This window comes from Ooceraea biroi, chromosome 9 (assembly GCF_003672135.1).
Source record: "Ooceraea biroi isolate clonal line C1 chromosome 9, Obir_v5.4, whole genome shotgun sequence".
NCBI classification, from domain to species: Eukaryota; Metazoa; Arthropoda; class Insecta; order Hymenoptera; family Formicidae; genus Ooceraea; species Ooceraea biroi.
Genome location: NC_039514.1, coordinates 11,421,046 through 11,444,801, shown reverse-complemented (window position 1 = coordinate 11,444,801; position 23,756 = coordinate 11,421,046). Strand labels below are relative to the sequence as shown.

Genomic DNA, 23,756 nt, shown 5'->3' with positions numbered 1-23,756 from the left:
CTCTAATGAAATCTTCATTAAGAAATACTGCTGCCATGTTTCTCTTAAAGAACATGTTTCAAACATTTCTGGTTTTAACTTGTTGCTATCTATCCGTATCAGACTCTTATCCACTACATAATATATATTCCTTCATTTCACGAATTCAAATAAGAGACATACAACATCCTGCATTGAAGAGAAAAATTATTTAATACTATTTTAAATATTAATAAACATAAAGATGTCGTTAAATTTCTTACTCTCGAGCTGTTCTACATTTGTCCTGCGAAAGGCGAGAGCTGCATAGTCGTTGGTCTGATACGTTATATTCGACGATCCGGTCCGGGTATCGCATCGACGAGCAACTCCGGTAAATTGCGTTTTGCGCGCGGTATCGGGGGCGAGTCTCACGAATCGACGGATAATCGCTTCCGCAATCCAGTTTCTACGATCGCGAAGCTACGTATATCGGTCTCCCTTCCTCGATAAACCGAGGGAGTCTGCTCCCTTGAGGAGGATCGTCCCGCGGGATCAGTCGGGAAGATTTAAGCTGCCGTTCCGGAAACTCTCGGAACTTTCGAGACAAATAGCCCGAAATAAGGATGCGGATGCAAACCGGAGGATCGGACGATTTATCGGTTCGGTACACTGTCGCCGATACACTATCCTCCTGCCCCCGATTTCGTGGAGACCTACGACGGCGTTTAGCTCCCTCGAATGAATTTCCGACCTCGATCGCCGTTTTTCTCGTTCGGATAAAATCCGCCCGATACGTCTGGTGCGGAGAACAAAGATCCGCCGCGTGAGTAAAAGTGCGCGATGCTTAATCGAAATGTTATACGATGGAAAAACATCTTAAAATATTATACATATAATTTATATTTAAGAATAGAATCGCAAATTGCATGACATATTATAAAAAATAAATTACGAGCAAAAGTCTTTAAGAAGAGCATTTATACGAGAATATTTCTGATTGAAATTTATTGCTTTATGAATTTAGCACGTGTATACACGTTGTAAGTCTCGACTTGCTGCCTTCAGGACTTGTTCTCGTCACAAGAAGGTTAATGTCTCCGGTAGTTCGTTGAAGAGATTATGAGTACACGTGACGTTAGATTTGTCTCAGCTAGTACACTATTCATCATGACTTAAATGTGCACTTAGCCAGCTGCAATATTACAAAGTCACCACCACGCGACTCGTCGTAGAAGACATATAACGAAAATTTTATGTAAAAAATCATGTGATATTAATAAGATTCGAAATTTATTTCTATCACTTTCCGATTTATCGTAATATTCATAACGTTTCAAAAATAAAATGCAGTCGTTAAGTTACAAATACTTGTAAATGCGTAATCCTACTACGCGTATAGCCGTATGCAAATTGCTCGCCGCGCTCGTGTTGCAACTGATAAGACATTAATAATTAATTTCTCGCGCATTTCTGCGAGGCAAGAGACGCCCGGAGAATATAATATTCCTTGCTTCGGAACTTTGCGTTTTATTCTCGTACGCCGTCTTGATGCTGGGACGATTTAATTAATTATCCTTTGCGCAAAATGCACGCCTCCATTTACCTGTCACATGCCACCTTTTGTCTTTCTCGTCTCGGGATGAGACGGGGACATACTTACGCGCGATGCGCCCGCGCGCTCGTAAAGTAACGTCTTAATTATAAAAGGGTCGCTCGATCGTGGTGCGCCTCACAAGGAACCTTAAGCACCTTATAGCGGCCGTATGGGGCCTTAATGGGCGCGTGGGTGCCTGCCAGCCGTGACAGAGGCGGAGGAGAATCTACGGTTTTTCGCGCGCGGCGCCCTTGAGATACAGGACCCCCTCCGGCGGAGGGTGAGCGAGTCCTCTTAACAGCGAGACACATTCGCCTCGAAATTAAACGAGCGCGATTAAACGCCCGGTCGACTTAAGGCCAGAATTTACGCGGCGAGACGCGGACACGGCCACCGTTTACGGTAGCGTTAACGTTAGCTCGACGAACGTTAACCGCGTCGCAGGCGCAATTTGCGAACGGCCACGCAAAGCCCGCGTGCATTCCTCGCATTCTTAATCGCTTCACTTGATAATGAGTCCCGCGAGATATATATACTTATGCGCGTTTATATTGGAAATTTTTCGTAATATTGTATATTTTAGTATCTTAGGTCGTCGATATCGTTTGAAGTTCCTCATGAAGCCGATTCACCAGTGCATAAGTTCAATTTACGAGTTAAATTCGAAGGTTGTTATATAATTAACAAGTCAGTTTAGCGGTGAACGACATTAATGAAGTATAATATTATGCTCTTCGGAAGATTGGAGAGTGAGTTTTCCTTAGCACGAAATTATTATTAATGAAACGAGAGCGCTGGGACATTGTGTAAATCGGTATCTAACCCAATTTCACGCGCGAGGAAGTTTGGGCGACTGGCAGAGATAGTCCCGTGGGCTACCAAAAACACATTTAAATGTTCTCTGCCTAACTACGGGGACAAATTGCGTTTACGTGAACTTGTTCGCGTATTTACTTATACCGAATTGCGCTAAAACGCGAGTACTTACTTTCTGCAACTATGCCAGCTCGTCTCGAAGCAGTCTCCACGGACTAGTTATGCTTGTAAATTGATCGCAGTCTTCGCGCGACAATCTATTGAAATTATTGTGATTTATGTGCGATCCACTAAATCGATATGAATCGCGCCGCTTATAAATCGATGCCATGCGTTGACGTAAATAGTTCATTGAACACTCTAATCTTTAAGGACATATTTAACAGTCTTTATTTAACGATCTTTCTATTATTGTTTTTGCATCAAATAATTTAAATAGATATTTTCTCGACGAGCTCTTTCGATCTTTGAAAATTGCAGATTTATAGTTTCTATATTGGCTAACTTACTTCCGGCTAATATCTTTTCTCTTATCGTGTTCTGACAGGGTTTGATAGCCGCTGCGGCAAGATCATTAACGTGGGATACTTGTAAGCCCGAGGGTTCTCAGGGATTCTCAAACGCGATTTTCTCCGCCTAGTATTTCGTGCGAGGATACAACTTTTTTTACATAGGTATACATACGTATTGTTAACGTATTAATATGTATTTAGGTTGTTTAATCGGATATCGATCATTTTAATGTACGCGCCAAAATATTCGCTAATATGTATATGTAAACACACGTTCGGCGGCGTGCGCGTTCCGTATGATTCGGCCTTTTGCATTGTCGAGCCACGTAGCAAGTCAGTCTGTGACGATCTGTCCTACATGAAAGACTGTATAATATACACAGAGCTATCCAGTCATAAAGTATTTTCTATTATTTATTGTGTGTGACTTCACTTGTAACAAACGCCATCTCATCTGCGCATCGTCCCTTCTGACATCCAAGCCGGAGTAACACGCTGCCACGCAGAGTTCATCAAGCCCGCATAGTATTTCACCGGAGTCACCGGATTGCGCATATTTCATAGTTATATTATACGTGTTAACGTATATGTAATGTTTTCAATAAAGTAAGATAAATAAAGTTTGAAGTAAAATTTGAAGTAAAATTATATGAAAAATGAAATTTGTAGAATATTTTCGACGTCAACTTCCGCATTTGCTGTGCGAGATTCATTGCAGAGAATTAAGAACGGTTGAGTTCGTTCAGAAATGGATGAATACAAAACTCATCGTCTCCGACTCTCGAAAGATCACGATAGACAGAGAGAGAGAAAGTCCAAGGAGTCTTGCCATATATAATGTAACTTCGGCGAAACTTTCGTAATGCGGGAGGGGACAGGGTGTGAGCGGTAATGACGGCGGGGCGAGGGTCGGGGGCAGGTCAATTAGTCTTGATTTAAATTAGCCACGGCGGCTGGTAATTAACTTTGGTTTAGGGCGCCCGACCGGTAAGCCAGCGTGGTAATAATGACGATAATTATTATTGTAGGTCCTCCACGTGCGCGCGCGCATACTGCCGAGTGCTGCAAAAGTTCTGAAGAAGCTCCTAAGACGCAAAGTTCGAAGGCGATCGTTCGCTGCAACGATAACGGATATTGGATTAAGTCGCTGATGAGTTCCTGCTGGTGAGTGAAATTGCCGTGCGTTCAATTATGCGAAAATCAGTAGGAGCACGAGAAAAAGATGAACGATGGTAGGAACATGAATTCTCTTCTCGCCGGCAGAAATCGGCTGGCAGCTCGAAATCAGATGGAAGCAGCAGTTTGAAACTTTGGGGAATCCACAAATCTCTAGACGGGCAGCAGTGATTTGTGTACACGATTTCGCCGGCTTACATCTCCGACGTGGTTGGAAATATTGAGAAATCCTCTCTTGAATGTCTATATTTCATGAAAAAGTCTAAGCATACATAAACATGAATATCCCACGCAAGAACGGGCGGACAGTCGAACAAATTAACATAATAAAAGTGAAGAGCACCTCGAGAGTGACATCAGTCCATACATCTTAAGATTATGCATTTTGCCGCACTCCAAAATAAGAAAAATGTCAGATCAAAAAAATCCTCCGAATCACGGAGCTGCCTCCATCTCGTATCGAGCGCTTCGGTTCATCAGGGAATCCGTCATCGCGCGGAGACACGACGGCGATAGCGAGCGGGGTGTCAGCAGGATTTATTAGAATTAGAATTAGGCTCTTACAGTGATTGAGAATCTCAGCGTCGTTAAACCGTGTCGTCCGCCGGCTGCTGCATCGGCCGGCGAGAGAGAGACACAGAGAAATGCGAACAAATCGAAAGTAAACTGCAGTTAATTTCGACACCGGCGAACTCGCCGCGGCTACTTAAACGCGCGGATTGGCGAAACTCGTTATTTCCGTGCGTTAACGTCGATGTTGATACTTTTTCGCCTAATAGGTTGTATATATTCCGCAACGCGACAAACAGACGAATATTTTCTTTTGCATATTTTGAACCGTTGCCGTGTTGACCACTTAAGATGCTCTTATGTACCGGAATTATTTATGTGAGAAGAATCAAGTTGATCAATCTATCCGTAAGAAGAATAGACCGGGAAGTATCTGTGTTGTTGTTTGTTGAGACAATTTAAAAGTATTAGGGGATATTAAAAATAAAAATAAAACTATTCCCGCTCGTATTTCGAGGATTAACGGAATGCTTTTTGAATCGTATTCCGCGGATTAAGAGAGACGCGCGTTCTATTTCACGCTTCCCGCCGTTTCATTCCAGCGGATCGTTTGTATCCTTTCAGTACTGCTCGTATCAACCGGGAAAAAGCTATGCGGGCGCAAAATTTCAATTATCTGGGAAAAATCTCGATTGATCCTTGGCGTGAGATTGAACGACCAGCTACGAAGTACCGATGGTGAGGGAAGATACAAACGATCTGCCAAAGTGCGGGCGGCAAAAATCCCGGAGAGCGGTAAAAACCTTTATCGAACGATATCAATTTTTTCTCAAAGAGGTGCGACGTTCCCCAATGTATACAGGCACCCGCGCATATCGAGGCGAATTTGACAAACGGGCTCCGCGTAAACGGCAGAATTGTGCGCCGTTCAGGAATTCGTATTGTGAATACCGTTCGGATATACTGAATGGTGTTAGTTAACTCTTGAGTGCATCTTATGGTGAACGCGAGGATTATAAGACGCATTTAACGCGCGGAAGTCTATGGGCGGCCAGACGGACAGATAGGTGGTGGGATTTTTCCTGTTCCGGGATTAAATCCCGCAGGGACCATGAGGGATTATACGAGGTAACACAACTGACAGCTTAATACAATTATAAACATATAATTTAAAGCCAGATTGATGGAACGCGCAACTGCTTCAGATAAACTCGGTACTTGTACCAACAGATTAATCGTATAAGTCGAAGACTAATCGTTTCATTAACGTCCGTTAACTTTAATCTAGTTTGGTGGAGCAACGCTGGAAATACTGTTCAAGTTAGTCGGACATTATCGCGCTAAAGATAACCTAATCTCACTTTTTCCGTGCAAGATTTTCTCGAGTAAATTTTCTCGGATATTTATGAGGGCAAATTAAAATAAAAGTACACGAAAGCTTACTTCAGTTGAATTATTTTCTGAGTTTTAATTTTTTAATTAAAGTGCAAGATATGATTAATATAATTTGAATCGGATTATCGCGCATTTTTTAAATTTTCTATAAACACCTTTGGATATAGTACTACAAAGGTAAGTGATCGAATTCAGGGACCGTGCTTGCCCTTCGAGACGTGGATGATTTAATGATTTAATATTCGGGAAAAATCGCGTGTGCGCGGCGGCGGCTGGCAATAAGTCCATAAAGTTCCCTCGTTACTCGCAAATCGTTCCTATAAAGCTTCGCGTTCGAGTATCGCGTTGCTAATTGAGGGTAAGGAAGCGTAAGAGCAGGGTTGCGGGGATTTTTGAATAATACCGACCAGCCGATCCGCTCGGCCGGAATAAAACGCCTTAGGCGGTTGGTTCTCCATTTTCACGTAGGTACGTGCGCGAGCCTGCTACGAGCGATCCTTTTTTCGCGAAAAATTTACATCGCCGCGGGCGATGCGTATCATGATGATACCTCGTATGCGTAATTAGGTCGTGATTGGCCGCAACCCATAGAACATTGTCTCACATCCGTTGACGGAAGGGTCGTCGCCCGAAAATTTTCGCCGGGTATTTCAGTCGCGGCTTCAGGATCCGTCTTGAGGATCTTTTTCACGCTTAATTATAATCGCCGTTGCACAAACGACGCCATTGTCTGGAATCTCGAATGATGGTACTTTTACATGTCTTCAAATGATCCGACGAAACCGAGTACGTTAATTTGATCTTTTCGCTTCACGGAATATGTTAATAATTCTTTATGCGTATTGAAATAATCGGATAAACATGTTCCTTGATAATTCGGAGTTGGTTTCTTCGTCATAAAAATGTCGGAAGATCAATAGACTTCAAAATCACCTCGACGACGAAACATTCGTTCGGCTTTAACAGTCCGCGAAAAACAGATCGATTGGCTGCTCGTTCCCGACACGTCGCGTCGTCTCGACGAAGCGCGCGCGAAAGGTCATTTCCTGCGAAAGTTACTTCCTTTCGCGTAACTAACAATATATGGCCGTCGGGGCATCGTGCTGGTGGCATCGCGGGAAAACATACGTGAAAGGCAGGCTGTTTTACTGCGATCGACAATGGTAAAATTGCTCGAAGACTATTCTTTCCACGTTCTATCTTTCGAATCATCAAAATGAATGCCTGTCACTCGTTGAAACAAGAGCTATAGAGTTAGCATTTTGTGCAAGAAATGTCTTCCTGAAGCATGGCTCAAATTAAAGATTGCGTGCAAAACTAGTTCTTGTGCGTAAGAATAAAGTATGGTAATTGTGAAAGGAAACATTTTACCTTGTAATATCTGTCTAGGAAAAATGATATCGAAATTCATATAGTATTTAGGAAAAAGGTCTAGCGTGATAAATGCGATGAGATCGGCCAGAGATATTTCGATATTGGCAAGAAAGATATCTCTCCGAATGGTCCATACATCAAATTGAAGCGAAATAATGCTATAAATTTATCCGAACGATAAACCAAGATATTGAACTGTGTCTCTCGAGTAAATTTACTGCTAGATGCGCAAAGAGAGAATCCTCGTAAACGAACATTTCCTCTCTAAAAGTGAAGATTATTATCTTAATGCAGTCGTATGGCTTTTACGATAATGTTTTCCGATCATTTCTTGCGATCATAAAGTTAGCGAGTGACAAAAAGATAATTACCACTACTGGAAAATGCCTTGTTAATCCTTTCGGAAACGGCACGCAGAATTTTCAGATTGAGTTCAGGATACTTGACACACAATTCACTGGGTACAAGATATAGGTACAGACAAAAATGCGATATAGCTATTTTAACAAGTTTCTCAGAGTGCAATTTATATTACTTTCACGTGGGCTCACGATAGTGTAATTTTATAGCGTAACTTTGCTTTCGCGTATCGCATTGCGAGCAAGTTCCGCGATACCAAATTAGTTGATCTCTTCAGAGTCGATAGCCTTTCGTATCTCGATATTTCAGAAAAATAATTATTTCTGCGCTTTGCGCCGAGAAGCCAGTGTTGCAACTCGCTCGAGGAATCTTATTGCATGCATTAGAAACGTGTAAATTACACGCCGGCCGTATTCGGCCGATTCGAGCTCTCGCGGACGTATTCGTGTACGTCTGACATATCGCGCGCGATACGTGCCGGATGAAGGGAAAGCGCATCGCCGCTTTAAGCGTGCATCCATGATGGAAAAGGAAGAAAACGGGAAAGAGAACGCGAACCGATGTAGTGTGCAAACAGTGCTCGGGGTATGTTTCCCGAAACGGAAAGACCCTCGGTGGGCGTTTATCCGAGCGCATACGCGCACGCAACACGTTTACGCACCAGTACAGTCACCAAGGCTCGCCATTAAGTCCCTTGTGCTTCTATCTCGACGTAAACTCGACGGGGCATAATGCGGAGTTTGTGGCAGAAATGCATATTTCCAAACATCTTTTGGAAATTTTCACATATAATCTTTGGAACAGTAAATCATTAATGCTCTGAAAATCATAATTGTGTCATGCCGAGCTAAATAAATGATTAATTTGTATATTGTCACATTATCTATCGTGTTCCATAATGTCAAGCTGCAACATTACCAATATTTGCATACCTTATGTAACATTATTGTAGAATAAACTAATTGCATGCTTGAACATTATTATCGGCACCAGTATTTACTACTTCTGTATCGTCTTTTTGTCGGACTACATAAGTTCTTTAATCCGGTGGAAGAACAATTCGTTCTAAAAAAATGCAAATATAATGCAAATCCCGATAGGCTGTTATATGTATTGTACCATTAGGAAATATCGGAATACGCGACTATTAAAGAGCTCGCGCGGGAAATAATTATAATTAACGAGCCTCGTAAATCCGTGACTTTGAGATCCCCTCGCCTCAACAAAATCACATTAATCGGTAAATCAAACGTATAGAGAGATGGAAATGAGTGTGTGTGAAGCTGGCGTATCATTTCGCGGAAAATCATTAATTATTGAGAATTCTGGCTCCCTTTTTAATAGTTCTAGAGTTCCTGATAGGTTAAACCTATGGAAATGATTCGATTAGACTATTATAAACGTGAAAATCTCTCCCGTATATCCGTTCCTTTCAGAAACAAAAGCCAAAATGCCAAAAATTATCAGTCAATCATAAATCGTAATAAGAAACACAAACGTTTTCTTGAATTTTCTCACTTGCCTTCCGTAACGCGGTAAGATATACTTAATTGTATGTGTGAATGAAGAACACGCGAAGGCAGGACGGAATGTAGAAATGATCATTCGCGATCGGTCGTGCGACCGGAGAATCAGGATGTGAATGAACACGTGCAAACATTAGGATGCAAAAGTTACGACATCACGACGCGGTTCTCGACGGATCGCATCGTAGTGATAGACGAAGCTCGTATACGGACAGTCATTACACGGCGAAGGAATTTACATTACAAGCAAAGCAGATGCGAAACGATTTTGTCCGCGAGCGAGCAAGCGAGCCCGTGCAGTTTAACGGGGCGGCACTTTTCTCGCGTCGCCGATAACTCGTAGAAATAAACCGGACTGGTCTCGCGGACGCTCTTAATCGCCGTCATTACCGTAGCCCTTCGTTGGCATTTACGTCATTTTCCCTGGAGCATCGATGTTCGGACGACGTCGATAAAACGAGTACTGTACGCGAGCGACATGCACGCGGAAAGAGGCTCAAAGCCGCGCGCGCGTGCATATGTGAGCGGTTAAACATATTCAGCTACGCACGCGACTCCCTCTTGCTTTCTTTCCCTTTCCCTTTTTGAAGTCATGCCTCCTGCACCCCTTACATCTCTGCCTCGTGCTCTGTTTAAGGGAGATCCGAAGGGAGGGTTCGCCCCTTCCCTCCCGAGTTATTATTATTATTTCGCCGCGCAGATATACATTCACGTACATTCGTTTTAATAGTATGACATTTATAAAAGTTCGATTTTACCGCAAAATGGGCGAAGCAGTTGCCCACGGTAACTACTTTTTAAGAAAGTTCCATTCATGAAACGACTTCAGCTGAAATAACTACAGTTCGTCACCAGAAAAACGCGTGATTTAATGTCTCGCGTAATGACAGCATGAACGTTGGGCGTCGTAAAGTACGTACCTTGATATATAGGGTTGAAGATTGTTTTAAAGATTGACACTTCGCTTACATTAAACATGAAATTATCTACAGTTAGTCGGAGTACACGTACGCGCGATTGCCGGCAGCTTAATTTAATAACAGGTCTTGACGAAGGTTAATTTAATAACAGGCCAGGGGTCTGCCCTTCAGATCCGTCAATGCGTGTAATACCCGATATTACCGAATTAGGATGTGCGTCGTAAAATGTCATTTCTGACACTCGCTTCGAGACTCAAAAATGCAATGAATAAAGGAATGCGCATTCGAGAGGTCAGAAATGATATTAAAATCAATTTTGATCTTTACCTACTTAAGCAGTCTTTAATGTAAGAAACGCGAATTACTTACGAAACTGCGATGATTCTTTATTGCAATATAGACTCGCTGCTTTTTGCACCTTTGACGCGGGATTGTCGGTCCGGTCTGTTTCCTACTAGGTCGCCGGCAGAAAAGAAAAACTCTCGGAGCACTCAAATGCCCCGAGAGAGAGCGTGGCTTCTGTTAAGGGCGGAATCGTCGACAGCGAAACGAGATTTTTCGGCTCCGCTTTTGCCCGCACGGTCTCCTTTGTTCCCGTGAATGCTAGTCGAGTGCTCAATGGCGGATCATAAGTGCCGGGACGTAGGAAAGCACCCTCGATTTTCGGCGGATGATAGAATACAACCCGAGATGCGATCGATGTTTTCCCTCGATTAAGGGAAATCGAATGAAAGTACTCGCTCGAGTGTTCCTGCGTTTCGCAAACAGATAATGACCGACAATACAATAGTGAGTTAGCGTACACGATGTATCGTCTTGTACGTAATAATTCGTTACTTCTTTTATTAGGGTAATTTGTTTTATAGTTTTCTATAAAATGCGCTCGCGCTACAACATGATTCTACGGGGGTTAATGATTGCATTAAAACACGCAACGAGCAACTTGACGGGCTAGAAATAGAGAACGCTCTTTGCGCTCACGTTTACGACGTCCTTGGGCAGAGATGATTTGTCAAAGGATAATCGTTTTTTTAATTTCGCCGACTTGTATAACTCGCGTGAATGTCAGCTCGTATCGTTTTACGATTATGTCAAGCAAACTTGCAATTCGAGTAACGTTACGAGTGCACTTAACAGCCTGATTATGAGTGAGTCCGTCGTTTGTTTGTCGATCACGTGCCGCAGAAAGTTACTCGCCGCTAGTCGCTTTGTAAACGGTGAAATATGCATGAACGCGTTTATGATAATTCCAACTGAATAATTTATTAGCCTAATCGTTCCTTCGATCTGATCGTCGATTTGCAATTTGCATCGAGACGTCTTCTTGTCGTGGCCGGCGATTGCGCCAGCCACGTATTTATAGCTCGGTTGCGCAAGAATACGCCGGCGAATTAAAACCAGAGTCGGCATCGCGAGTGTAAGCCAAATAATTAAACCCGAATTTATCAGGCGAGCGATCAAAGCGCCGCGCGGAAAGACACCTCGCACCTGTCCGCTCTGTGGAAGTGGAGTAAACCTTTCTGCGCGCGCGAGCGCGTTTATGGTAATCCGGGCTGAATAATTTATCAAGATAATCACTCTTTTATCCCTATCCTCCGTCCGTGATTTGCATCAACAAGTTGCGCCGAGTCGTTGGCTCGTTTAAAACTCGATTGAATAAAGATACATCGGCCTCTGCAATTGAAATAATAACTCAAACGCGACCGGCTAGATCTCACAATCACGTAAATACGTAACGAACGCAGCTTTCGTCTGTAATTATTAAATGTTTTTGTAGGAAAGGACAGAAATGTTTATAGTCCAAACCGAAATGAGGCACTACAATTCTTCCGTACTTGATCCACACCTCCAATTATCAGTAATTATTTCTCAGTAACACGTAATCAATCAAATAATTATTAGAGGTCTTTTTAAGATGATGTATGATGATTTATCAAAACCTTGACTAAAACTAATATTAATCAAACTGTCAAACCGCGGTAGGATTCAGCATTCGGATCAACCTCGTGATTCTCGGTCTCATCGGTATCGCACGACGAAGTCGCAGGCTCCGCGCGCTCCGGGCGTGGGTGCGCCGAGCGAGAATTACGGCCGGCGCGTTGCGCGGGGCATTAACATATAGATGCGATCCGTGACGCGGAATGCATACGCCGGATATGCGCGCTTACGTTACACGCGATAACGCGCGGTCCGCACGGGGGAAAGGCGCGGGACTTGGGCTTCTTCCCGACGAGGGTACAAGGGGATAAAAGGTAGCCGAGGGCTACCAGTTCGCCGTAATTATCGCGCTGCTTATGAATAACGGCGAGGGGGCGGACCCGTCCCCGGGGCGGCGGAAGGTAAGATCAGAAGGCTCCTCTTGGTCTCCACAACGAGGATGCTGCGTGTCCAACGACAATCGCGCCGGTTCGCGGTGTGATCCGCGTGGGCGGATTGCGTCAAGTGGATCTCATCGACGATACGAGAGATCCGCGCGCATCTCTCGGAGATTGATCTTACATTGTAATGATATGTAGACGTTAAGCCGGGAACGCGCACCCACAGATCGTTCGCCGACGCGACATGTTATCTGAAGTTTCCTCCCGTCTGCGCGTGGTGGTTGAAACGGTTTGTTTTCTCGTCAGCGTGGAAAATGAAACGCATCTGCATATCTGAACGTGTCTGTTACAAAGCTTGTTAACGTGTCGAGTATATACCATGGAGATCGTGTGGTGATTGATGCCACGATACTGACGTACTCTGTTAATAGGCGTAACACAATCAACTCTGTATGCAGGAAATTACGGTTGAAATTCGTGACTTGTTATAACACTGAGTACTCAATTAAAATTTTCCATCAAGCCAATCAGCCGATTCGCGCGGCGTTTGAGATATCCGTCAATTTCTCAGTGTTTGACACGAGAGAGAGAGAGAGCAATCCGTGTTTTAAAAATTACGAAACCGATTAGAGAGATACTGAAATGTCGATGTATCCGCAGCAGATAGCGTGCTCCACGTTTACTCTAGGAAATTGCTTGTATATTGCATAGGAATCCGTCCATTCTATTTCATCTAGAACTTGGCTCGCGCACCAGCGGCACAAATATATGCATAAAGATGATATATTGCTGCAGTGCCTTCGCTCAAATAACATGACGTTTGAAATTGACTGGTCCGTGAAATATAGACGCGAAACGTATCGTCGGTCGGCCGCACTCGCCACGTGTATCGTAAGTTATTCGCAATCAAAATACGCGAATCCACTTTGAATAATATTCGCCGATGATGTTTGTGGGCTTGTAGCCGCGCTTTAAAGTGCGCACTTGAACGTGCGAGCGTCGATGCGCATAATGTACGACCATCGCGATGCTATTTCCTCGGATATCGCGCGAGAGTTTTACGGGTGGGTCGCGATGTTTTCTGATAACTCCTTATCTCTCTCTTTGCATCCGCTGACTCGCCGAGTGTGAGTAAAACGCAGCGCAGGATCGTTGCACAGCCATTGCAGGCACGCCATGGAGAGATCGGCCAGAATCGCGAAGTTAAGGTGGCGGAAATTGAAAAATAAAGAAGTAAGCTCATGGGTTCTCTCGCTTTACCGAGCGAAGGAATGAGAGTAAAACCGGTAATGAAGTCTGAAACCTGCACGCGACGAGATGAGCGAACGATCAGACGGATGGACGGACTGCCTCGCGTCCTAATGAAATTTCGAAGACGTGAAAATCAGGATCAGCTTAATCTTGATCGTTCATCCCTTCGAGACCTCGCAAGTATCCAAACGGATACATACGCGCATAAATCGGTTGGTACCGGTTCGGCCCAGCGTCTATTTTTAATATTATTAAATCGCGACGCGCGATTTAATCTCTCGCTACAAAATCGACTCGTTACACGGGACGTGTCGCAGGTCTGCCGGATGTTCTCTTTAGCCCTCGGAATACCTGATGAGGCTGAATGGCGATTTTTCCTCCGCGAAAACTTGATTCTCGCCTATTTTCCGTGCGCGACGTGGCTCTCTCATTTCTCGCGCGAGACGTTGCGGTAATTAAGCACGAAATCACGTTTTTACCAGAATGAATCGCAGACTGTCGTGAGATTGACGAGCGGGATGATCACGAACGCGTGAACCGATACGTTAATCCGCAATGTCAGATCTATCAACGCGACCGTGTTGTTAATGTCGCCTCGTTAGAAGACGAGCATTTTCTTCGTGCAGCATTTCTTCTCTTTATCTCTCTCCCTCTGCGGCCGTTGTACGAGATCATTGACTTGCGACGTTATCGCAGCGTTATCGAAATCAGAGGGTCGAGATCGCGATTCCGCTGCTGGGAGAGCAAGGGGAGATTGCTCGCGAGAGGAGCATTTCCAGGAGGCCTATTACGGCAGATAATTTACGCGGGCCGTTCCCGCGGCAGTTTCCCCGCAAGAATTTACAGCGACGCTCGCCAGGTGTAAATTCGATTACGATACTACTCTCCTTCGCGCGTCGATATTTCACTCAGCCCGGCCCGGCCCGGAGTAGGTGGTGTCGCGGCATAATCTAATGCGCGGAATTATGCATGCCGCGTAGGCGGCGAAAACCTCTACGCGCGTCTCGTAAACCGCCGCGGCGGTCTCGCCGCGATGGCAAAAAACGCTCGCGCGAGTAAAATCGGACCCGACCGCGATAATCCCACTTCGATATGTAAGCTAGTTAGCTCGCGAAACTTCCGAGTACTAACTCGCCAGATATACAAGCTGTTACAATAAAGGAGCTTCTTTCGCGAATTATACTTGAATAATAAATAAGTTATTGTAATAAGTTGTTTAATGCTCGTTACAAGTCTGATCATAAAAAGCACAATAGCAAATAGGATCTACTATCGCACGTAATCTACTCAGTTCATGCATAATCGTAGAAGTAAAAGTTTGGTATTCTGATTAATTTCAAGATGAAATTTATGCGCATGATTAAAATATCTCACGATGTGAGAGAAAAAATAAAATAGGAATCGTAGGCGATCGCGGCGTCTGTTGATTAGCATCGCGGCATCCGCGGGGCGAATCCGGCTCCAGGTGCAAACTCGATCGCGATATTCCTCCTCGTACGTCGATATTTCACTCGCGCTCGAAATGTAGGGAGCGTCGAGGCGTAATCTACGTTCCGCATTATATAGAGCATGCGTGGGTGGAAACGCGTGCGTTCGATGTAACGAGGGAGCTCGAGAGAGACGACAGCCATGAGAGCTTCTCGCTTTTCGTGCGTCAGTTTCCCACCCGGAAAAATCGCTCGATCCGTCGTGAACGCAAGACGCATTGTCAGTACGGTTTTACAAGCTTAAAATCCAGCGGCTTATCCGATTATATGTTGCAGCAGCGCTGCGCATCGCCGAGCGAACGACCTGTTTACACTGATCTTCGGCGTGATGCTCGCGATGAAAATATTGCATAATCTTGACATTGGAATAAATTTCACGCTGAATTATTTCTATATCACATATACACATATAAAAAACATACATGAAACAGGATGGAAACGTTCTAATATTATGCTACTGTGATATCCGATAATGTTAAATTGCAACCGACAATATCTTAAATCTATATATATATATAAGCCAAATACCACTCACTGACTCATCGACGTGCAGCCCGAACCACTGCACCCATCGACTTGAAATTTTAAGGGTATATTCCTACTATTACGTAGGTGCTCACTAAGGGTGGGTTTTCCGAAATTCCACCCCTAACGGGTGAGAAGGGGTAAAATGTGTTTTTATAATATCGCGGGCGAAGCCGGGACAGGGCATGCTAGTTATTTATATTATTATGCGTAGATTTCTTATGTATTGCTTGTGACGTTAATGTTTGTAAAGCGAAGAGAACAAGTTTTTACGTAACAGCGATTTTCTAAAGAAAAGTGGTGCCGCGTGTTTGCGTCGCAAAAGCAGAATTCTGCGTTACGGAAGACACACCATCCCGGAATTCGACTGGAGAATTCTCCGCGTTTCAAGGAATTTCATCAGTTTTGAGTACAAAAGAAAGTATTCCGCTGGTACTTTGCGCGGTTTCAGTTTCATTTGAGCACATACCGCGAGCGTCGAAAAGGTCGAGCCATTGGAACGTATCGACGTCTCGAGAGGAGGATTTGCTCGTTCGCGCGCTCGCTCGCGCGGTTACGAGCTCGCCGCGGAAATCGCGCGTCGCGATACGAGCAGAAACGTGGAGTAAACGGGTGAGCCGCAAGCGAGGGTAGTTTTAATTAAGCCATTAGGGGTGGCTGAGAGGCTGCGGCCGAGCGGCTAGACATTCCGAACCCTCTTTACTCCATCTCGCTCGCTCGCCTCGCAGGTTTCGCCTGCTCTCTTCGCTAAATTAATATAGCGCCCGCATTCCGTTCTAGCACGTGGTGACAGGATCCCAGATCGACTTCCTTCCACCCCGGTTCTCGTTAAATTTGCGGAAATAATACCGCGATCTGCTCCGCGCAGCTCCGCGTCAAAGTCCACTTGGGTATTCTACGCGCGCATGCGGGATGTATTAAAAGTTTAGCAGCTTAAAAAGTTTACGTGAGCTGATTGTAGAATACTTGCACATGTTTTCCAAACGTACTTTCCTCATAACATAATTTCAAGATTTAGTGGATTATGTAGGTAGTATGATAATTATATATTATCTCAGGAATTTCTTGTAACATTACTTTACTCATCAAGTTACTTTGGAGAAGTTGTCGTGTTCATATTCATATCTCGCGAGCGCTAAATGCAGCTGTTTGACTCTCGCCTCACGTACGTATTAAACCTTCGTAGAAGACAAATGTAACTCAGGACAGGGACATTTAGTACTGAATACGTGACATCGGAATATACCGACCTACGCCAACATCGCTCGTCTCTCGCGAGGCCTGAGGAGATGTTATCCTTCTTCCTTTTCTCCTGCTCCCTCACCCACCCGCCTGGTCTTCTTACATTCACCAGCGATTTTTACGTCGCTCAGTATGTCACCAATGGAGACTTCGACGCGGTGTCGCGGTGTGACGCGCGGAATGTCAACAAGTTCGGAGGATACTTAACGTGAGCGACGTGATCGAGTGTTAAAATACACTAAATAAACGAATGAATGCGAAGTTTTACTGCTGAAGTCATACACAAGAATTAAATTGAATCGATATTTAACGTGATTGGCATTCCGTTTTACTTACGCAACCGGAAGTAATTGAAGCTTTAAATGATATGCATTGGCTATTGAATCTAGCCGAATGCGAATGTTCGCCACTGAGATTGAATAGAAATAAATGAACAAGAGTATGGCATCTGAAGATTCGCGTTAACATACGCTGTTCACTTGCCCGGTGTGGACGCGTACCTTTACTTTGCACTTACTTACCAGCTCGTCCGTCGTATCCGCGTTCGTCGTCGTCGTCCTCGTGTTCTCCGCTCTCTTCGCCAGCCGTGCCCTGTGTCTGCACGACCCTGGGTATCTCTGCAAGAATACGGACGGATGAGGGATACAGGCTTGAATGGAAGGCTGAGTTAATCTCACAAGTGTTCGCCCCGAGACCATCGCTTGACTTGATAATTGGTTTCTTCTCATGCACAGACTGTGAAAGCCGTCTGTGCTCCATTTGCAAATTTAATTATCCAAGATGTACGTAAATTATTAAGACAATAAAACTACCAAAAACAGTTGGTATCCGGAATCTTTTTGAGGTATATTTGAAAATAAAAATAAAAGTATACTGCGTTCGCTATTTTAATCCGAAGCAACCGGCAGCATTCGGAAAATTAACAGCACGGTCTTTTCGTTCCTTGGCAAACACTCACTCTTGATTGAAATCTGAATTGAGACCAAAAAAGGCGCGCGCCGAAAGGTGGGCCGCGATCCGGTGCTCGCGAACACGTTTTCGCAAATTTCGCCTAATTGGACAAACGCGAAGAGATCAGGCGTTGAGATTGTCGCGTGTTTCTGTCGATCGATCGATCGATCATTCTCAAGAGGAGTACGGGTGTGGTCGCACGGCTCCGATATCTTTTTTGGCCGACTTCCTTGCCACCCTGGTAGCAACGCTGGAAGATCGATCGCGAAATCGACCTGGCGATAAACCCTTCGCGCTCTCTTTTTCACCAAACTACTTTGCACGCCTTCGCGTCGAGTACTTATACATGGATAACGACCAGATATCTCAAAGTAGTATCAGAAGAAAAGTCGCGATGTTCTTTTTCTATTTCATTCTGAAATAATCCGTCATGTAATTTACGTTTTGCATTTGCAGTGTATTTTGCGAGTTTTTAATCTTCCAGTATTTTGAAAAACTATAACTGCAAACTCTATGATATTTTGAGGAAATACGACTGCGAGGAATCCGCTTTTCCATTTTCGGGATAATTTCGTGAGAGTTCTAAATTCGTCGTATCATCGTCTTACTCTACGAGAATTTTCCTATTTCCAGCAGTTGGAGCATCATCTTTTTTGCGACGTGTTTTCTTTTGTGCTGTACCGGCGTTCTCGCAGCGGTGCAACCCGCATAAAACGAGCTTATGGCTCAAGGGGGGGGGGGGGGGACGAGCGCCGGCGGAAACGAAATCGAAATAAAAGATAAACCGTGGCAATGAAACCGGGTATCAAGCGCGGCGAATGCGCGCGCGTGGGCGTGTACTTACTGATGCAAGGCGCAATATGCGATCTGCTCTGCTGGTAGCCTCTGGCGCATCTGTTGCAAGTAATACCGGTTACACCGTCTTTGCAGGGACACTGGCCGCTGCTCTGGTTACAGGTCTTTCCAGAAGCGCCGATTGGATGACAGTCACACGCTGCAATGCAACAAATAATAATTCACTTAGCGAGAAAAATAAAAGAACGTATCTTTGAGGAAGTATAATAAAAAAATGCACATTGTTGGGAAATCGTACACTTTAGTTTTATGTTTTCATTTTCAAATTCAATTAAATGTTACCATAAGTTAATGTATAAATTTATTTATATATATCCATTTATATTAAAAAGAGCTTTAAATCGATTTCACTGTGTCTCTCGAAGTTTGTCGGTGTCGCTCGTATTAGTATAATACAATGGTATAGTTTGAGTTTACTCGTCGACTATATCGCGTTGCAACGCGCCTTCGAGATACGCTCGTTCTATTAAGAAACAACCCAGATAGACGACCTGGAAAATGATGGAGATAACCGAACAGGCGTGACGATCCGCTACCTGAAATTAAGATAAAGCGCGGATTTACATGGCGCCTATAAAAGGGCTTTGGCCATCGGCTGCAGCTCGATAAACGAAAGATCGTACGCGGGATAAAAAGGATTCTTTCCCGCGAGCGAGATACGAGGGTTATTGATGCGGCGGAAGTACGCGATTATCAGTGAATTGAAACCAAGCGAGATTTTTGGTCGGGATTAATTATGGAAATTTAAAGAGTGATGTTTATGTGCTCACGTTTAAGCTTTTATAAGGCGAAATTATCGAGGTATATTATTCGACTTATTTTTATCGGTTGCCTCATGTAAATAAAAAGATTAAATTTTACACATATTCAGGCAATGAAAAATAAAAAATTTCTCGTGAATTGAAAAATATTAAATTTCATGCAACTTTAAACGAATTTTACAAAATAGAAAGTTGAGACTTAATTATATAAAAATATGAAACGTTATATGAATAGTCGCGATAGCAAAAAATAACAAAGCATACGTTGAATTTATCTGCAAAGAGAATTAATATTTTTAAATTTTCAAAAAATCGGTTATTAAAAATTGTTATTAAATATCGGTTCTATGTACATACGTGAGATACTCTGTATAGCGTCATGTATCGTAAACGATAAAAGAGGACTTAATATCGAGAAATATCGATGAATGCATTTCAGTCTTATTCTAATTTCATGCAACCTAATCTTGCGTAAGTGATGCGTGGTGCGAAGTATTAAAGCGCCCTTCGCAACTGCCTTACGTAGAACAGAGGGAGTCTTCGTGAGGTCATTTCGAAGGATTTGTATAATCAATCGGGCGCGTCTCGACGAATGCATCACCATGAAGGTATGCCTTAGAGAAAGCTTAAGCTTCCCTCGAGAACTCGTTGATGAGGAAGATTGGAGTTGAGAAGGAAAGCTAATAAATACTCGTGCGAGCGACTACACGCTCAGTTACACCGAATATTTTACATAGTTGAATATATTAAATAACAGTACATTTTTCATTTTTTCTCCTTCTTTTCCTTGATAAATGATGGCTGTTAATTTCTTTTTCAATCTGTGTCAAGGACTTATTGAAAATTATATGCAACCTTGTTGTTTGTGTTAATGTTATTCAGAAAAGTGCTAAAGTAGAGGGAAGCGATAAATAAAATTGATTTACTGTTACTATTACACTTTGACGATAACAGCTGTTGCATGAATTCTGCAAGACAGCTTTTCAATCTCCGTACGTCTTTTCTGCATAAATCATCATAAATCGCAAATAATGAAAAACAACAACAAGTAGAATCATGGCGCAAGTTATCACAATTATGCAAACATTAACATTCCGTCTCGCACTCACGGGATTCGTGCGTCGCCAACTACAATTTACTACCAATACTCGCAAAATTGCGCTCATCGTTGAATAATAACCCAGCTGATTTACGATAGCCGTGTGTAATCAGTTGTACCATGTGTACTCCCTCTAGTAAATTGCACCGCGTTGATAATGCAGCCCAATGAAAAACTTATGTCGCGCATGAAGGGTTGAAATTAGTGGTAACGCGTGCAATATGAAGCCCCCCATTCGACGTGCCATGTATGATGATTAGAAAGGAAGCTTTAGTGAAATAAAGTAAAATATATTTTCCTTGAGGTCTACAAAGAAAAATCCACCATATATTAAAATAATAATTTAGTTAAAATATTCGGAGTTTTTTTGTTAACTTGTATATAATTTTAATAAACAACAAGAATCTCATTAATATATTCACACACTCTTATGAAAATTGAAAAATCTTTGTTATAGTATTGCTACATTCTTAATGGATTCTCATTATTCTACAAGAATCAATTAAGATCGGTATTCGTTAAAAGAAACGGTCCTCTGTATTCTTTCGAGCTGACGAGTGCCGTGGGACAAAGTCGATCGTTACTCTATCGCGTCAAGCTAATTGTATCGCGCGCGGTGCACGAGGCGACGGTCTCGCTTAAATTTCCGTTCCCGGCATAAATTACCATCTGCTCGGCGGGGCGGTCCCCGAAAATTAACGGGGGACACGATTCACATAATTCTCAATCGTCGACGTTGTCGACGTCGGCTCGAACATCGTCGGGATTGCTTCTCGATCGTTCTCGAATGAATTTGTTACTGAGCACTTAGATTCATGGCGCGCAATCAAAATACGATTGTCCAATAAACATTTTATTGCTACTGCCGATTGCACATCTTCGTGATTAGCCCTCGGATGAATCAGACGCATCAATATTTCGTAGTTTATAGCTGGTGCCGACATGCGTCTTATTATACTTCGCTCTCATCCGAACGGATTCGTTATAGTAGTGACAGTCTTACATTTATTTATTAACTTGGCAAATGTATATTATAAGATATTTAGTAAGTCTATGTAATTTTTATAACAACAGCGCGCGACTCATCACATCTTCTCTTGATTAAAAATAAAGTAATGCAATTTATAAAATATCCCGTACGTGGTAAAAGTTCCTGCAGTCCGATCGACTGATCTGCTCGTTCGAGCAGAATCATTTAGGGAAACGTTTAATTCGAATTGCGCGACGAATGCCTTATTAGCCGCAAACGTGCGCGAGTCAGTCCGGCGGTGCAGATTGCGATTCCGCGGACGTGTGTCGTGAGAGGCCACGACCCAGCTTATTGGTCACGCGGCATCGTCATTAGAAACGTCATAAACAGTGATTAGAGGCGGACTCGGAGTGCAGCGCGCCGTTCAAGGATTTCTACGTTTCTTACAGTCGCCGGCGGGGATATGAATTGTCGCTGTCTCGAGCCCGACGTTGGAAACGACGTTCGACTTTCGACACCTAAATCGCCGTAACGGTTATTTCGTACCGGCGCGACTTGTCTCCGGAGACAAGGAGTCGTTTGTTCCCTCGTTACCGGCCCTTTCGTTACCTATAAATTCGTTATGCAACTCTCGTCGAGACGCCGGAGATGAAAGCGGTGAGCGCGCGATGCCGCGCGTCGAACCGCTCGAAGGATTCTTGGTTGTCGTTGAAATCGAACATTGCCGTTATCGCAACAATATCGTTGCCTTGAAAAGATAGCTTATCTAGTAATTGGTCTTCCTGCGTGAATAATTTCTGTGGAAACAATTTTAAACTATTGTTATATCGGTTATTAAATATAATGATCTCGGTGAACAAGGTTGTCAGATGACTTTTTCCTAGCGGAACATTATCTCGTTACGCAACTATATCTTCGCAATTGTAAATCGCGACTGTACCTTCTTCACACAAAGTAACTAAAAGTAACTAATGTGAGTTTTTAAAACTTAGAATATTCATAAAACGCAAAATTGTTCAAAATTCCCAGGAACAACGCTCGTTAAAGTTGACTTTTCTTATATAAAGCAACTATAAAACAACTCATCAAGTTATGTTTGTAAAAAGTTGGAATCACAAAAGGAAGAATTGTAAGAAAGGGCACACTTGCTCAGACATCCCATGTAATATGCAGACCTTGCATTAAACGCATCAACGGTAACGACCACGTTTTCCCTCGGCGACCCTTCGCTGGCATGCAAATGTCGTGTATCTCATCCGCCATCTCTGCTGGCATACTTCTTCAGATTAAAACGCCAACAAGTTCGTTTGTCTTCTATCTTTCGCTCATTGGCGAGATCTGAGTTGAAAAAGGCTTTCTGCTCGAGTGCGGTCGACTGCGATTAAGCTAAGGGAGAAAGAAAAGGGAGAAGGAAAACGACTATGATGTACAATAGATCTCCTCTATCTTTAAATAGCGTCGCTATTCCAGTAGGCGCGTTAACCCGATCGCGTCTCGGATGAATCGGAAGCGAGAATTGTCGGATTATCGCGTCGGCGATGCACAAGCCGAGCCGAGCGGTTGCGCCATTTTCACGCGAAATTGAATCCAGGATTAGGAAGACATCTATTCAGGGACGCTTGTCAACTTGAACCGTGCTCTCTTGCCGCCTATTGCAGACGATTTTACACTTTTGCTCATGAGCCTCTTGTTCTCCATCTCTATTCTCGACATGTTCGTCGTGATTCAATGTTATTGCGAAATTTTAATGTAATAATCTACAAGTTGGTATCTTGAAGAATGCGCGTTCTTAATTACTTAATATCGAATTATTATACTATTATAAAAGATATTAAGATAAACTGAAAAGTAGTCACTATTAATCCCGTTATTTCTCAGACGTACGGTACCATTATTTTCTAAATTCAACTCCTTCTTTCAAAGAACTCGGTCTATACACGTTTTGGGACTAATCTCTTCGATGTATAGCGCTAATCCCGTTATTTCTTAATGTGATACCAATCCTATTATTTTCCAGATTTTTGTTTCCAATGTGGTCTACATGTTTTGAGTCTAATCTCTTCAACAGAGAGTTAAGCCACACGTGTCTCTAATATGGTAGCGAAAAGATAAGAATAATCATCTCGAAGTTTGCCTGCCATCCGAAGTGGCGA

The 23,756-nt window shown here is 43.3% G+C and overlaps 1 protein-coding gene and 1 long non-coding RNA gene across 3 annotated transcripts in view; one reads left to right on the top strand and one right to left on the bottom strand.

The window, feature by feature from the left end:
- Positions 1-23,756, bottom strand: part of LOC105283108 (netrin-1) — a 162,016-nt gene that overhangs the window by 20,091 nt on the left and 118,169 nt on the right. Inside the window, exons 3-4 of the mRNA XM_026972305.1 lie at positions 18,763-18,912; positions 17,489-17,584 (exon numbers count right to left, since the gene is read on the bottom strand). Of these exons, the coding sequence (XP_026828106.1) occupies positions 17,489-17,584; positions 18,763-18,912 (246 nt within the window). The remainder of the gene's footprint in view (positions 1-17,488; positions 17,585-18,762; positions 18,913-23,756) is intronic.
- The window catches only part of LOC105283102, a 104,989-nt gene that overhangs the window by 11,193 nt on the left and 70,040 nt on the right, over positions 1-23,756 (top strand). For both annotated transcript variants that reach the window (XR_003406979.1, XR_894637.2), the window contains exon 2: positions 3,912-4,047. This is a non-coding gene — a long non-coding RNA (uncharacterized LOC105283102). The remainder of the gene's footprint in view (positions 1-3,911; positions 4,048-23,756) is intronic.